Source organism: Ziziphus jujuba, chromosome 1 (assembly GCF_031755915.1).
Source record: "Ziziphus jujuba cultivar Dongzao chromosome 1, ASM3175591v1".
NCBI classification, from domain to species: domain Eukaryota; kingdom Viridiplantae; phylum Streptophyta; class Magnoliopsida; order Rosales; family Rhamnaceae; genus Ziziphus; species Ziziphus jujuba.
In genome coordinates this window covers 4985835-5003359 of record NC_083379.1, presented here as the reverse complement: position 1 = coordinate 5003359, position 17525 = coordinate 4985835, and the positions used below count along the sequence as shown (strand labels likewise).

At 36.3% G+C, this 17525-nt stretch overlaps 4 protein-coding genes across 4 annotated transcripts; 3 read left to right on the top strand and 1 right to left on the bottom strand.

Annotated features, from left to right (window-relative positions):
• The first annotated feature begins 1397 nt into the window (after window positions 1–1397).
• On the top strand, window positions 1398–3281 carry LOC107410843 (F-box protein CPR1). Its single transcript, XM_060814767.1, has 2 exons — window positions 1398–2462; window positions 2653–3281. Exons 1-2 carry the CDS (start codon window positions 1641–1643, stop codon window positions 2773–2775), a joined length of 945 nt encoding a protein of 314 aa, XP_060670750.1. The 5' UTR covers window positions 1398–1640; the 3' UTR covers window positions 2776–3281.
• Window positions 3282–8205: 4924 nt separating this feature from the next.
• LOC107410761 (receptor-like protein 51) lies at window positions 8206–10153 on the top strand. Its single transcript, XM_016018235.4, has one exon. It carries the CDS (start codon window positions 8351–8353, stop codon window positions 9743–9745), a length of 1395 nt encoding a protein of 464 aa, XP_015873721.1. The 5' UTR covers window positions 8206–8350; the 3' UTR covers window positions 9746–10153.
• A 1432-nt stretch (window positions 10154–11585) lies between these two features.
• On the bottom strand, window positions 11586–14622 carry LOC107411287 (pentatricopeptide repeat-containing protein DOT4, chloroplastic). Its single transcript, XM_016018842.4, has one exon. It carries the CDS (start codon window positions 14468–14470, stop codon window positions 11837–11839), a length of 2634 nt encoding a protein of 877 aa, XP_015874328.1. The 5' UTR covers window positions 14471–14622; the 3' UTR covers window positions 11586–11836.
• Window positions 14623–14630: 8 nt separating this feature from the next.
• On the top strand, window positions 14631–17287 carry LOC107411294 (uncharacterized). Its single transcript, XM_016018853.4, has 3 exons — window positions 14631–14898; window positions 16191–16502; window positions 16704–17287. Exons 1-3 carry the CDS (start codon window positions 14796–14798, stop codon window positions 17045–17047), a joined length of 759 nt encoding a protein of 252 aa, XP_015874339.1. The 5' UTR covers window positions 14631–14795; the 3' UTR covers window positions 17048–17287.
• The last annotated feature ends 238 nt before the right edge of the window (window positions 17288–17525 follow it).

Genomic DNA, 17525 nt, shown 5'->3' with positions numbered 1-17525 from the left:
AGCCACTTTTCGACCATTCATACACCACACACATCAGACTTGGGCAAAGCCCATGGAATTTCCAACCTGCAACCAGAAAATCATGGTGAGCAGTTCCCGAACACTTCTAGATCGGGCATTCGAAGCTAGCAATGACACAAACTGATTTTTTGATGATTTGGTTACTTTCTAGCCAACCCAAGTCGAACCATACCTTTATCCCCCTATTTTGGACCCTCTAATTTCAAATATAACCTCTATTTTTTCAAATTCTAAGTTGTTTGAGAGATATGGTGATCTAAATTTAGCCAAAACTTTTTGGCCATTTTTCAGCCATTGGTAATGAGTTTGGTTAATGAGTTAAGTATTGTCAATCCTTGTCTTACAAGCTTACAAGCTTTTATTTGGTATATAGTTTGCTAATTATAAACGAATAGTTAAAATATTACTATTTTAGAGTTGATTTTAGTAATTACTATAAAATTGGTGTGCGTTGGAAGTTTTTCCTAGAAATTTTTATTGCGTTTACATTTCAATTATTAATAGAGGTTAATGAAATATTTAATTTCATAAAATTGAATATAAATAGAAAAACCCCAAATTTTGGGCAATAGGCCAATTGAAGTCACGGTATAGTTGGACTCCTCTAGAGTCCAATTTTGAGAACTCGAACTAGTAATAGTAATTTTAAAATATTTAAAGTATTCCAATATCCTTGAATATTTATTTGATATTTAAATAATATTCATGGGATATGTTAAATATATAATAGAATTTGCAACTGACTCTACAATAGAGCAAGAATGAGTAAATATTAATACTGTGAGTGGTATGAGTAAATATTAACAGTGTGAGTGTGGTATATTTTCTAACTTATATTTTAGGGTAAAATATATATTTATTTTTAAATTTGGATTTAACATATTATTTAACAAATTATTACTAATTGAGTAATTTATAAATTTTCAAAAGGTTTTAGGTGCTTTTTTTAATTAAAATAATTTTACTCATATATTTGTTTTGAACGTACACTCAAAGTTTTATAAAATTTATGCCTAAATCCAATCCTATATTAATGTAATTTATATGTCGAATGATAATTTTAAAATAAACAAATTTTAATATAACAAATAAAAAAATTAAATATTATTGAATTAAAATTAATTATATAAATTGTTGGTTATTATCAATAATGATAAAAAGTAAAATTATATCTATAACTATAAAATTAAATACAGACAACTTTAAACTTACAGTATTGAATTTAATTATTCAATTAAAATTTAAATGTAAAAGTTTCCATCAATTTTTTTCACAAATTTTCCTGAATGGAATTTACTAATGTAGAAGAATACAGACAGAAACAGTTGTTTAATGTATTGATGGACTAGGATAAGCTTACAGAGTAAGCTAAAGTTTAAAGCTCAGCAAACAAATAATTCTACAATTACTGTAAGTCTGCATATGCAAGAATAAATAATGGGTGGTGTGGCGTTGCTGTTTTTATCCGATAGGAGCAATAAGGCCAGCCTACAAATAAATCCCTAAACCTTATGCCTAAAACTCCATCCATCCATGGTATTCTTTTCTTTCTTCTCCTTCATCTTCTCTTATAGAGTTTAGATTAGATTATCGTAATATCGTATGAATCATCTATCGTGATGGCGATGAATCATGAGTTTGGGGAATCATTATCATCTGAATCTTCATCATCAAGAAGTGAGTCTTTTGTTAATGTATATGATCTGACAGAAGACTTGGTGAGAGAAATTCTGATGAGGTTGCCGGTGGTGGATGTGATAAAAATGAAGAGGGTGTGCAAGTCATTGTATTCCTTAATCAACAGCTCCGACTTCATAGCCAAATACTCCCTCCTCGACGGTGACAGGGATCCTTATATGTTCATCTCCATCCCATTTAAAGGAACTCGCGTAGTTTCCGTTTCTGACGAAGATGATGATGATGATGATGCAACAGTCAACAGAGTTATCCACATCAGACCCACACCCACACAGCCTCAACCTCAAGCCCACCGCCTTTTCTGCTACTGTTGCTGTGACGGTGTCCTTCTTGTTTCGTTTGTCGGCTTTAAAAATAATTGTGGACAGTTCGCCTTGTGGAACCCTGCAACTGGAGATATCAAGGATGTTCCAACTTACGATCATTATAAGAATTTAAGTGATTGTGATGATGGTGGTGAGGAAGATGATTTATATGTGACTAATTATGGATGTGGGTTTGATTCCAAAACTAATGATTACAGGCCCTTCATCGTTCTCAGCGACAAGTGCTATTTGTTTAAAACGGAGATTGAGATCTACAGCTACAAGAAGAAAATTTGGAAAATCATTCAATCTTCCGGGATTATTTCACATGAAATTGACATGGTATATGCCAATGGATTTTGTCACTGGCCAGGATTCAGCCGCCTTGTCGGCCCTAATGGCAGGGATGTAATTGTCTCGTTTGACGTCACAAATGAGGTGATTCTGATCACCCCTTTTCCTGATGATATTATTCCTACTTATTCTTATCAATTTCCCTATTATTATTACCACCATTGTCCTTTTCCTCTGCTTCTCAATGACTCCGTTGCTCTGGTTGTTAATCAACATGGACATTGGAATAGGGATGATAATAGAACAAGAAGTTGTTTTGATATTTGGCTATTAGGTGAATACGGTGATAAAGATTCATGGACTAAGCTATTCACTATTGGACCCCTTCATGGCATTCAACATGTCCTGGGATTTTGGAGCGAAACCAAAATATTTTTGGCTCAAACTGACTCGTTAGATGATAATGTTGCTCAGCTGCTTCTCTATGACACGGTTATCCAACAACCATTTAATTGTCTTCAAACCATTAAAATGGACTCAAATATGTATACCTGCCGCCTCAGCTTATTACCAATTGCCGCAGATGTATCGAAGAAAACAAAACTCAAAAGACGAGTACGAGTTCGAGTTTTGGCAATTGAGATTAGGAATCATAATAAAAAGATGAAGAAAAAGATAAAGACTTGGACAGGGGAGGGCAGTGGCAACTATTTTATTGTGGTGAATAATAAGAGGGTTCTTTTGGCAGATTGTTAATTCCTGCAGCTACTGACCCATATAATAAGCATATTCCACAATCCTGCCTAAAGCCAATATGGCACCCTTGAACCCCTCAAGTCCCTCCCTCGCCCGACGTTACCCAGTCCCTGCCAGTTATTCCATACTCGTGTATAATGTATTTTCAGCAAGCTCCTGTTAAATTAAAAATTATTTTGTTTTTTCTAATGTAGTTTGTTTATATTATCTCTCACCCTCGGTATTATTTACAGTTACATTAGACCATCATGAATATGCCCATAACGGCGTACTTATGAATGATTACAAATGGAGTACTTACGAATCCCTCACCTCTTGCTCTAGTATATTTATCCCCTTAACGGCGTCTCCAAATGATGAATGAATACCAGAAAAATTAGGCATGAAATCGAAGTGACCACATCAACCACATAACATGTTCTATTTCTTTTCTTCTTCTTCTTCTTCTTCTTCTTCTTTTTTTAATGGGGTTCTGATTGTTCGGTATAGAACACGGGAACATAAAGACAGTATTTACATACGTAGAAAACAAGAAATGATGTCTAAGATTTCTCACCTTCACAATGGGATTTGGAACCTGGAAAGAAGGAACCATATGCATGCTTCAGTATCAGATGAAAAAATTAAAATAATTGGTATAAATGAGAGGTTCATTTGCCACCGAAAAATCCCCCATTCACCACCTAAGGAAATTGGAAAAGCAGGACATCAAGAATGTAGAAATAACAGAAACTTATTCCTCTGTTTCCTCGGTAGTTTTACACTAATAAGTATGACCTTTCCAAAATATATAATGATTTGTGCCTCAAAAAGAGAAAGTAAAAGACTAGGACATTTAAAACAAACAGAAAGCTTATGTGCGTGCATTTTATGTATCCTAATTCCTATGACTGAACTTTGACATATCCGGGAATAGCTAACATGTTATATCGAACAGGAAACAAACATACAAAATTTTTATTGTTTCTACCTTCATTCGGTTTCTTTTATTTAAAGTTCAAGTTTCTAAACTGTTTTATTCCATTGTGGCGACTAAAAATACTGTGAAAGAATATACACCAACAACTTCCTATGGCATACAGATATAGCAGAGATGAGAGGACCATAACCATAAGACCCTCTTCAGGGGATGAAAGTAGTCCCTTTCCCAGCCCAATACAAGCGGATCTCCAAGTTATAGTTGGTAACACTGACGTCATTAAAGAATTCTTCATGGGGTTCACCAGTTCCATTGGCTTCCTGTTTTATGTTGAAATCCTCCTTTCTATCTTTCCCTGCAAATTATATACCCCCTATTGTTATCGAGTAGGATTGTAGAGAAAGCAATTACCCTGAATGTAAACATCAAATATGCGTCTCCCAAGTCTGCCATATGATATATTGTCAGCAAATATGATATCGGTGAAATGGAGTTTGAGATAGTAATTCCCATTGTCAAGACAAAAAGCATAATATCTGAGAGACAAGGGATTGAGATCCATGCGCTGTAGTGCAGAGAGCGGCCAAGTCCCCAAAATTTCCCTCTGAAGTATATTTTAACCACATATTTGGATTCTGTATCAGATTCATCATCATCCATGAAGTCTCCTATCCTGCTAAATCCCCATTGACTTCCAATATATCACCATATCTTTCTCCCATGTCACCTTTACATGAAAAGCTCCTTTTAGCACTAATTGCAATTTTCTCATCATCTCCCCCTACGACTTACATGAATTGATTGTTTATGACCTGCAGAGATGAACTCATCAAAATCTCTAAACCAAATTCATCCTTTTTGAACCAACCATACTTCTAATTTCACTTCACTTGTAATAGTTTAGAGAATTAAGAAGATATATACATACATGGACAGCTGAGTGTTTGTGTATCTGTGCATGTAAGAAGTCTGCTTCTGCTTAAAATGACACAGATATATAATACATAACGTTGTAAAAATAAGAATTATTGGGCACTTTAATGGAATATGAGAATGGTCTTACTGGTTCTTCAAGCTGGAATTTCGATAGCTGTTGATTTGATTGCCACTGAAAGGTTTAAATTTCAAGAAAACAATCTAATTAAGGTCCAAAAAAAGTTAAACATGAAGTAAGCCAATCATCCAAACAATTATTCTAACTTGTCTTCTGTTCAACTTGATGACCAAGTAATTAAAGTTATTGTAGGAAAGTTCGCAGCAGAAAATATCAATAGGAATGTTAAAACTGTGCAAAAAAGTTTTGACAGTACAAGAGTTGCATATGGTATATTTATGTAAAGATTAGATATACAGTTTGTATAGGAAGAATGTGCTTACATTCTGTTGCAAGTACTTCATTTTAGTCCATTCTGTTGGAAGTGACCCATTGAGGTAGCTGCGAGTCAAGTCATCACAGTATACACTTTTACTGCCAACACAATTAATAATTTTTTTAAAATTTAAATATATGTAATTACGATTGCAAGATTTATATTTGGTTTTCCTAAAGTATAAAAGTTTGTCTATTCTAGTGTTGAAATTTTCTCTTTGGTGTGTATTTGTCTACTAGTAGATAATATTTTCTCACCATTACTAGTTACTAGAAGTAAAGAATACATATACTATTATTACCGAAAATAAAATAAACATGCTATGGGATTTTTTTTTTTTTTTTCCTTACGTCAGTTTTAAAACAAACTTATCTGAATTCATTAAGACATTTTTTTTTTGTTTGCTCTTTAACTTAGTTTAAATGTTTATGTCTTAATTGAAAAAGACAAATCTTATAGATTATAACTTACTTTTTTTTATTTTTGAATAATATTTCAATAAAATTACAAAAAAAAATAAAACAACATATTTCAACTTTATTCTCAAATCTCTTAATATTCAGTACCCAGCCAGGATATCCCAAATGGGCCCAGACTCCAGGAAGGGAATGGAGACCTGGATATGCCCAAAACGATCAAAAGTTCCCAGATCCAGGACCGGTTCGGAAGATGCCGCTCCTAGAGACCCAGACCGATTCTGTGGGTGTCGAAAACCCAGCCCATTCTGGACCTTGCCGTGTTCGGCAACTGTTTGGACTGTCTTGTCTCCCGGACGGACCACGTCAGGTTGTGTAGGTTCCGGGACCCTTATAGTGGTTTCCTTTCAAATAAAATCTTACATAAATATGTATAATGGTGGCTTTCACTTTCCGCCAAGGAAAGTCTTGGAGACGTAACAAGTAGGGAAACTGAATTCCCAAGTAGAATATTATAATATAACATTTGCCAATTCTATGAATTTATCAACTTTGCCTGCTTTTGTGAATGGAAAGCACAAGATCTCTATTACCCAAAAAAAACAAAAAACAAAAAAGAACAAGCTCTCCTGCTATAAATAGAATGTGGATGGAACTTTTAGCATCATATTTAATACTAATTGTGCCATTTAGAGATGACTATTTAACTCAAAATTCATAATTCCAAATTAAAATGTGTAGTATTTGAGTTTAAGCTTTTATTATTAGTTCACGATTTGATTGGTCAACCACCAACTTTAATTCCATTTCATGGAGGACTTGTTTTGATTTTATTGTTGTTGTTGTTGTGTTTTTTTTATTTTATTTTTTATTTTTTTTATTATTATTATTATTACTTTCAAGTCCAAAAGCTACTAGCATTATAATATTTTTGGCAATGTATCATAGTTACAAGAAGTTAATATTAGTCTGAAAATTTATCAACTTTTTTTTTTTTTTACTGTTTGGCAATTTGTTTATTAACTTTCTTATTTATAAGTACAATAGTTTATAATTAAATGAAATTAGACAAATCATGTTATGACAGTAAAAATAAACTGATGGGTTTAAAAAAATCAATAGTGGATTTCATATAACTATGTCACATACCAAGGGAAAGTTAATGAGATACTCTCTATCTACTAAAAAACAAGAGAGAGGGAGAGAGAGAGAGAGAAAACCCCAGAATTGGTACCATATTATATACCAATAATGTTGTTTTTGGTCAATATATGTTATCTCGCATTCCTCAAGGGGAAAAGGAAGGAACATAACTAAATGTGTCATATGCAGCTAGTACATTATACTATACCGACAACTGCAAATTGTGAATTGTGGCCCATAATTCATTTGTAAATTTTGGTGGTGAGGGTCTATCAAATTCAAGAATTGCCATAAGGGTGCAGCTGTCGCGGTTAAAAATACATTAAAGGCCAAAGAGTGAAAGAGTAGGGCCCAAAAAGAAATAATGAAAAAAAGGAGCCTAAAATAAAATAAAAAGAATAGCTGGAAACCACGCACGCACATCCACCCAAAATTATCATTTTGTACTTTTATTATATTTCATAAACCCCACCTCAAAGGACAACCATTCTTATCAGATATTAATTATTTAAATTAACAATAAGTACAGGTTAACCCCTTTAAACTGTTGAAATCTATCCCATCTGACCCTCGTTCCTTTTTCTAACACCAAAAACCAAAAAATCAGAACTCTGTCCTTGTTTTCTTAACGGTAGTGGTTGCATGTGGTCACCTAAATTGATAAATAAATACCCTTTGCCTTGTAAATTATTTACATCGCCAACCTCCAACATATATATAATATATTTTACAAATAGAATGATAAAAGCTAAGCGAATTATAACTAGTAATATTTTCAATTTGATTGTTGAAGAAGCAAACCTTGAACTTCCATCTTTTTTGATAACAAGAAGCTAAAGTCTTTCAAACTTGTATTTAGTGAAGAAACTTTTGATTGACAAAGTTATTCATTAAGTTTGGATCTGTATGTTCATGAATGAAAAAAAATGGTGTTTTGTATAGTAATTAATTTGAGTTGGTAGTGTGTAGACATCCATCTTACCCCTTACCAGCTTCAATGCAATTGCATTTTAATATGAGCTTCAATCTTTTATAAGTTTGAGTAGAGACCTATTTACCAAAAAATAGTTTTAGAGACCCAACTTCAGCCTCTGAAGTTTGGAAAACCTTTTTGGAGACTAGCATATGAAAGAAAAGAATGAATAAAACAAAATGCAAAAAAGATGCACATTCTAAGAAAGTCCCACCTGAAAATCCTGCAATTATATCCAAAACTCAAGGGCATAAAAGTATTTTCAATACTCTCAAAGACCTTGCTCCCTGAAATCTAAATCCTACCCATCCCTTCTCTGTTCCCAAGCGCACTCAATTCTCAGCTCCTACACTACCTTACCTGCACACACACACACCCACACACTCTCTTCCATTAGCTAAGCTGAAGAGCTCAGCTTCACTTTCTCTCTCTCTCTCTCTCTCTCTCTCTGTGCAATGGAACCGCCACCATTGCTTCTACTGAGTCTCCTTCTGATCCTCTTTTGCTGCAGCACCAGCTTCTCTGTTTCTCCACCAGTAGTACACTCTCCAACCCCAACCCCTTCACCCACCTCCTCTCCGTCTCCATCAAACTCCTCCTCCTCTGCTTCTTCTCCTTCTTCTTCACCATCTTCTCATTCTTCATCTCCATCGTCTCCTTCTTCACCATCTTCTTCTCCTTCATCTTCTTCATCTTCAAGCCTAGACCCAAAGCAGCTGAGAGCTTTGCAATCACTTAACATCCCAACCTCCAAAGACCCCTGCACCCAACCAAACCTCCTCCACAACAATACCACACTATGCGACTCTTCCAAGCCGTTTCGCCACCTCCTCTCCCTCCGCCTTTCCAACTGCTCCGACGACGTCGCTTTGTCCTTCACCGCCCTCAAGTCTCTCTCCACTCTCCAGTCCCTCCAGTTCGTCAATTGCCCCATTGCTCCTATTCGCTTCCCTGCCGATCTCGTTGCCTCTCTGCGCTCCTTCACATGCATTGCTAGCCTTCGGAAGCTCACCGGCATCTGGCTCGCTCGCCTCCAAAACCTCACGGATCTTACAGTCTCTAATGTACAGGTCAATGCCAGTGGTCCTTATGTCATTCTTGGAAACTTGAAGAAGCTCAAATCTGTAACCATTTCGCATGCCAATCTCACTGGTAGTGTTCCGAGACACTTGAGTTTGAACCTTACCCATGTCGATTTTTCGGGTAATATGCTCAAGGGAAAGATACCAAGCTCCATTACCCTCCTTGAAAACCTTGTAAGCTTGAATCTTTCATCTAATGGTCTCATTGGTGAAATACCCAGTTCGTTTGGTGATCTCATTTCGCTTCGAAACGTGTCGTTAGCGTCCAACTCTTTATCTGGGTCCGTTCCCGAGTCGATGTCGGCTATACCGGGTTTGGTTCATGTTGATCTGAGCTCCAACCAGTTGAACGGGACGATTCCGAGGTACTTATCGGAGATGAAGAGCTTAAAGTACTTAAATCTTGCGAACAACAACTTCCATGGAGTTATGCCTTTCAATGCCTCGTTCATCAAGAGGTTGGTTGTGTTCAAAGTGGGTGGGAATACCAATCTGTGCTACAACCATTCAGTTTTGTCATCAAAAATGAAGCTTGGGATTGCTTCTTGTGATAAACATGGATTTCCATTATCACCCCCTCCGTCTAAAGAAGCTTCCTCGGAGGATGATAGCAGTGATTCAGATTATGATGACACTGATTCAGATGATTCTAGTCACAAGGAACATCATCACGGACCAAGTAAGGTTGTACTTGGTGTGGCAATTGGGCTTTCTTCCATTGTTTTTCTAATTGTTTTCTTGGTTCTTCTCTCAAAATGGTGTGGCTGAAATTGAAATTTGCTAGTAGGTTGGTTTTCTAGAATTTAGATTGGGAAAAAATTGGTCATCAAAGACGGGTTCGTTTTTATTAATTTATTATACTCGATGAAGAAGAAGAGGAGATGCAGAAAGAGTGGGAAGAAGAGGGAGAAAGAGAGAGAGAGAGAGAGAGAGAGGGAGAGGGAATCAATATATTGGTGTGTTATTTTTTTCACTGCTTTTTTATTACCTGCTGAGTAAAAGAGCAGTGAGGTTTCCATTTTTTCTATCATGTTCATGTGTGATCACTTTGATTTTATTATTAGCTGCCATATAGGGGAAAAGGGGTTTGATTTGTTAACCTGAAATATGTAATTTTCTAGAGCTACAAGCCTTGCTTTTTCTCATTTTTCATATTAATTCATTCTCTATTCATAATCTGTGCTTCCATTTCATTCAGCCTGCGTTATTTATTTATTTATTTAAATTTCTTGACATCTATCTATTCGGAATTAATCAAGAAGCTTAAACAGGGTATTCACACAATTAAGCCTAAAAAAAAAAAAAAAAATTGGGATGAGCTTCTGTAAGTTTCCCGGACTACTTTGCAAATCATGAATTTGTTTGTTTCTTTTGATTTCGTTCCCTAAGCTCCTGAGGCTGGCAGCAAATACTTTCTGAACTAGTTATGACCTTTTCTAATGTCCTTTTTTAGAATACAGATTAGGAATGCCCAGTTAATATTCTTCGAAATTATAGAAGGGATGGAATGGAATAATGTACTTCATTGCTGGCACAACTTGAAAACAAATTATTTGTTTAGGTTATTCACTTAGATGGAGAAAAGGACAACAGCCTAATTGATATGATTGAGGCTTTTGTAAGTGGATAACTATATGAGGCATGACGTTTGAATTCTCCATTTAACAAAGCATGGACCATGAGCATGTTTGGCTGGATCCTAGTTGTCTGGCTTTGCTTCGATCAAAAACTTGCTTCTGCTGCCAATTTTTTTCATTTCCAGGTTAGTTTTCTTTTTTTTTAAATAAAAAAATCATAGAGATTAGCTTTTCTTTTGTTTAGTATACATGTTTGCTACAGTTCTAAATGTTTTGGTATATAGCCATTGACATTTGTTCTTCCAAACCTGGCAGATTCATAAATAAAAAATAAAATCCAAGGAACTCTGACTAAATATTTAAAATGAGCTAGGAATTATAAAGAGAGGGACAGGAGAGAGAGAGAGAGAGAGAGAGAGAGAGAGAGAGAGAGAGAGAGAGAGAGAGGGGGGGAAAGATATAGGTGATGTAGATGATATTGACCGGGCATAGAAATGGATTTTTGATTCCTCTGGCATGGATTGTTTCAAATTGACAAACTGATCCTTGCAGAGCCTCTGTCCTAGCCCCATAGATACATGTTCGATCGGATCACATGCCTAATGAAAGTGCAAGAGCGAGCATATCTAGACAAATATCATTCATAGAAAATGTTTTAGCGTTGCTATTAATATTAAATATATTTCGCATCTAATCTAACGCATTGAAGTGCTTATGTGAAGATGATAAAAGGTACGATCACCATTTAGTAATAAACTGAGCCTCTCAATGGAACTGAAGATGGATTTTGTTTTCTTTTCTTACTTTTGGTGTCGAGAAATTCTAATTCAAAATCTTTACTGGGTGTTAGAATGGGTTCGCAACTGAGGACTGTACTTTTGAACTAAAAAGGAAAGTTCTCATAAAAACACAGCTAAAGGCTCACTTTTCCACAACCTACAGTCATGATGTAGAAGGCATCTTCAAGCAAACATCAGTTCCACAGGCAAAGGATCAGCCATGGTTCCTAGATTGTAAATGACCTTTCAGCATATTCACAAATAGCTAAAAGCTTGCGGTAAGCATAAGCACCTTTTTCATTTCACCTGGTATAAAAAGAATACCTAATCCAAAATGGTCATTCAGAATTTGGTTATGTCAATCAAGAACCATAATTTACAACAATTCACTCGCGACTTACTGAGAATCAACTAGTAAGAAGGCAGCGAGCTGTGTCTAGAGTCTACACAATGAGCTCCTTTACATCTAATTTTCCTCGTTTTGACTTTACCATCACTTAAATTCACCAGAAACCTCTACAAGAACAATTTCCATCCTTGAAATGGTGAAAACGATTAGAATCTCTCAAGACAATCTCTCTCCCGGATATCTTAGACATGAACTTGGCCATCTCATGACAGTCACCACAAACTCGCAGATTCTTGGTGACCCGTATGACTTGTCCTGGCGACGAGCTAAGTATTCCAAAAGCCATGGCTAACTTCTCACTGTGCCCGCAGACAGCTACTTCCTTCTCCATGTCATCTGCATTAATTAAAGCATATCGTATTTTAGGATTGAAACCTTCTTCCTTCATCCTCGCCCTCAACCTCTTCAATAGTGACTCTATCTTTCCCCCTTGTGGGTGGGAACTATCTCCTGCAACGAAGATATTTACTTTGCCCTTGATAACTATCCAACTGCATCCTGGATTCTTCTTTAAGCCTTTCCGGCCAATTCTCTGCCTCAGCTTCATCACTTCTTCCCATTTTTCTGCCTCCGCATATATATTAGCTAAAAGTACATAATACCCGGTATTCTCTGGCTCTAGTTCAAAAACACGTTCTGCAACTTTCTCTGCTAGTTCTACATCGTGATAGATCCTGCAACCACAGAGCAAGGAACCCCAGATCGTGGCATCTGGTTTAATTGGCATTGTTTTAATGAATTTATATGCCTTTGACAGATTCCCAGTTCTGGAAAGAAGATCCACCATACATGAATAGTGCTCCAACTTTGGCTCAATCTTGCATTCATTTCTCATAATGTTAAATAATCTCCATCCTTCATCAACTAATCCAGAATGGCTGCAAGCATAGAGGATAGAAATGAAGGAGACTTCATCAGGCTCAATACCTGCATCTCTCATCTCATCAAAGGCAGAGATTGCTTCACTTCCAAATCCATGCATGCCATATCCAGCAACCATCACTGTCCATGAAATCAGATCCTTCACAGGAATCATATCGAAAAGTAACTGTGCAAGAACTAATACCCCACACTTCACATACATATCAACAAGCGCATTCACAACATATCGATCTGTGAAGTATCCATTTCTTAATATGTGACCATGAATCTCCTGGCCCTTACCCAGAGCTGCTAGGCTAGCACAAGCTGGAAGGACACAGGCTACTGTTACCCTATCGGGTTTTGATTTTTGTTGCATCTCAGCAAACAACTTCAGAGCTTCATTGGGAAGATTGTTTTTGGAGTAACCCCCAATCATTGTATTCCATGCGATGATGTCCTTCACAGGCATATTATAAAAAACCAAGTGAGCATCTTCCATGCTTCTACATTTAGCATACATATCCATAAGAGCATTACAGACAAACAAATTTGAGTCCATGCTATTTTTCCTAATATAATCGTGAATTTCCTTGCCATTTTCTAAGGAACCACTACAAGCGCAAGCATGAAGTATGCTTGTGATAGTAAAGATGTCTGGGCTAACCCGATTTCTTTCCATTTCATGGAATAATCTGATTGCCTCATCAGAGAGACCTTCTCGAACATAACCTGCCATCATTGAAGTCCATGACACCACACTTCTGTCACCCATCTTCTCAAAAACTTGAATCGCACCATGTAAGTCACCACATTTTGAATACATGTCCAGTAAAGTATTGCAGAACTTGATTTCCCCAGCAAAACAAGCTTTTATTGCATGAGCATGAAGCGATCTTCCCAACCGAAGAGTTCCAATATCTACACAAGCCACTAGAACATTGACCATTGTAGCCAAATCCATGTAAATTCCTAAACCGAGCATCTCTATGAAAATCTGAATTCCCTTCTCCGCAAGACCATTAGACGCATATCCACTTATCATAGAATTCCACGATATAACATCTCGATCACTCAATTCATCAAACACCTTTCGTGCACTTTCAACTCTTCTACTCTTGAAATATAGAGCTACTAGAGAATTTGCAACTGTGTTGTACGACCCAAAACCCAATTTATACAGATACCCATGAATATTTTCGCCGGCTTTTCCACTTCCTAAGGTTGCAAAACACTTCATAACACTAGAAAATGTGTAAGAATTTGGTTGGACTCCAAGCTCTTGCATCTTGTTAAATAAGTCTATTCCTTCCCTAAAATTACGAATCTTTGCATACTCATTAATCATAAGATTCCAAAGAAAAACCTTTTCGTTTGAAATTTTATCAAAAACCCGTCTGGCTTCTCTTAAATCCCCACAATTTACATACATAAAAACAAGTTTTGCACCTAAATATCCTGCAGTTTCTACACCATTCGCACAAATAACTGAGTGAACCTTTCTACCATCCGCTAGCGATTTATGTTCAGCGCAGAGCTCCAATATGGAGCAGTAAGTCTTCAACTCAAGCTCGGATTTTTGTGACCAAGAAAGCAATTCCGTGGCGTTTTTCAGATTACCCATTTCGCAGAACTTTATAATTTTCGCATTGTAATCTATAATATCACAGCTGGTGGGTTCAGCAAGCAATGCAGAAGTGCCGGTTATGGCACAAGAACAGCCTGAATTTGAAGATAACAGGGAGGTTCTTGAAGAGGGTTTAAAGAAAATACAACCATTTGGGATCTTCACAGTATCGGACTTAGAATCACGATAAGGCGGTGAGGCCCAGAACAAGTTCGGTGACGATTTCGCCACCATCAACATGGTTCTTTCGCTGCAACCAAACAATAGCGGGGGCAAATCTCAATATACCACATAAAAAACTAACCACTGGACTAGGGAAAAGTATAAATGTGTGCGTGTGTGTGTGTATATATATATATATATATATATGAGAAAAAGGATTGGGCGCGTGGTTATACACGCCTCGGGAAGATGTGGACCAGCTATTTTTGAAATAAAAATTATAGCTTCGCTACAATTTATATGTTAAGAGGCTGAGAAGACAGAAGGAGAATCGCCTGCATATTCAGTCCCAAATATTCCGGGAATACTCATTTTCCGCGATCTCAAATTTTCCAAGAAAGAAATGGGTCTGATTGTTTTTTATTCTCATTCTGTGTTTCGCTTTCCTGGTTTCTCCGTTATCACCAAGCAGTGGAAGTTAGGAAACCCCATGTTTTCTCTAAGAGGTACCTTGCACCCTTAACCTTATTTTACCATTACCATTACCATTACCATTTTTAAGAATCAAATCTTCTTAGAAATGCTTTAAAATTGTTATCCATAATCATAACTGCATTTGGGTCCATGACCATGACCATTTAAATTCTGCTTCAAGAAAATGTGATTCAGATATCTTACAGGTGTGGAACACCATTCATATTTTTCTCAATAGTTTTGAATCATGATTCATATTTGTAATAATAAAACATTTGTTGGGTTTTGGTGTTTGAGTGGAAGTGGAGTTGTTGGGATTTCTTTCGTTTGCAGAAAGAATCTAAAATTTCTAGACAGATGGTAGACCCACAAACTATGTATTAGTTTAGACTCGGGGACATTTTATGGATCTGAATGAAGTCCTATGTGCACTCTTAAAACAGTTCCAGGATTCCACCAATTGCTGCTTCAAGTGAGAATAATAGCTGTACTCATCATTTCTCCAACATTTATGGTCCACCCTGTTGAGAAATCTCTATAGTGATCAATTTGAAACAATGAACAAAATAAAGTTGTTTTATATGCCAACTTTATTATGATTAGGATAACCGTTTTCGTTAAATAAAGTCAAGTACACTACCAGTCTCACATGAACCCTAATAATTTCTGTCTCTATTCTACCTTTAATGGTAGGTGGCTGTAGAAAGAAATGCATTGGCTTATGAAGAAAACATTTAAAAAAGAAAGAGTGGGTGCATGTAGAAGCACCCTAAATCTAATTATGGCGTCATTACCTAACTTTTTCTTTATGGGATTCATAGAGTTTCATTGCAAATAGATCCAATCATTTTTTTTTTCTTTTTTAGTAGAATTAATAGATCCAATCATGTTTGTTGTTGGAGACAAAAACTATGTTAAGCCACTTTGGAAAAGTATCATCAGGGCGTACAGGCTGTGATCCTGGATTGGCTGCTGGTCACTTTTGTAGATGTCCCGCAAGCAGTGATTTTCTCTGTAGATTTATTAAATTAAAATACTTTAACCTGACATATAATGCAAAAATAGTTTATATATTATATTATGAGAAAACAAAAAAAGGAGATTCAGAATTTTCTCTTCTTTTATTTTCTAACTTAAATTTTTTTGCAAATGCTTTCACATATTTTACTTTCGGTTGCAAAAATAAATCCATCATTCCCCTTTTATTGGCTTGTTTTGAATTTCAATAGCAGCATACCTTTAACTTTGGTGGCCATTAAATTTTGTCAACCAGACTGAGGGATCATTCTTTGATGCAGCTTGTTAAATTTGGCTGAGATTGCAGATGTACCTTCATCCTTTCAACGGACGGACACTCAGTTAACTCTTTCATGCATAGGAGCCGATGAAAATAGAAGAGGCATTCCTCCAAAAAGAAGTTCTGCTTCAAGAAGAACAAAAAAGAAGGAAGAAAATAAGAAATCACCTGTTGATAAAAAATTAAACTCATCTAACCAGGAAGAGATAATCGCGCTATTCAGACGGATACAATCTTCAATTTCAAAGGAAGAACCTACGAATGCTGAGGAGATACATTCTAATAACTCTGCCGAATCAATTCTAAAGGTTCTTCGCAGATCAAAGAAGCAAGCAAAAGGTGGTCAAAACCGATGTTTTTTGTTGTAGTGTATAAATGTTGTAATTGGCAACATTCTATCATGTCTTAGCTACTTCTGCAATACGTAACGCAGAAGCCTAAAGTCTCACCACTCTGAAAGCAAGAATGTTAATGCCAGTTTAAAAATATGATCCTAGTCTTTATATATCATTTGTTAACAGATTCTCTTAACTGTTTCAGGAAAAGCTACGAACAAGGAAGAGGGTAAGGTGTTAACAAAGAGAAGAGGTGTGCCTAAGAAAGAGCCGGGAATACAGCGTAATCCACCAGTTACGGACTTCAAGTTAACTCGGCCACCATCTAAATTTGTGAAGATATCCCCAATTCCATCTCTAACAGCCCCAAGAGGAAAGTCTATTGAGCTGAGCAGTGAAGCATTGCCAATCACAAATGGAACGGAGACAGATTTGCTAAAACCAGAGGAGATGAAACTTCCTGAACTAAAAAAGTTAGCCAAGTCAAGAGGAATCAGAGGATACTCAAAACTGAAGAAGAGCGAGCTCGTGAATTTGTTGAGATCCTAGTATAATGTGAAGCCTTGCTGCGAGAAAATTGTGGTTGCTGGTCGATATAATTAGATACCAAAAGCAACAAGGTTATTTAATTTCCATTATATGATGCAGCAGATATGTTTCTTTCATTCCCTTTTTCTTTTGTTTTTCCTTACCAGTTTAGTAGTTTACCCGAGATACAGATCTAAATTGTCTTGTAAACGACAATGGCAAAATATGACTACCGCATTGAGATGAAGCAGCAATTAACCACATGCATTTTGACGGCCTACAGATTCTTTATTCTTTATGATTCTGGTTGTCACCCAGCTAAATTATCATTGAGCATAACCCGTTGGTCAGCCATCTGATTATACGAGACTTGCTACAGGATAGGGCATCACGATACTGCTCATAAGATATTCCAGTTATTTTGTCAAATCAGCATCTTTAGATTGCTCCATATCAAGGTGGTTAAAATTCATCACCTATGTCTGAATCAGAGTAAATG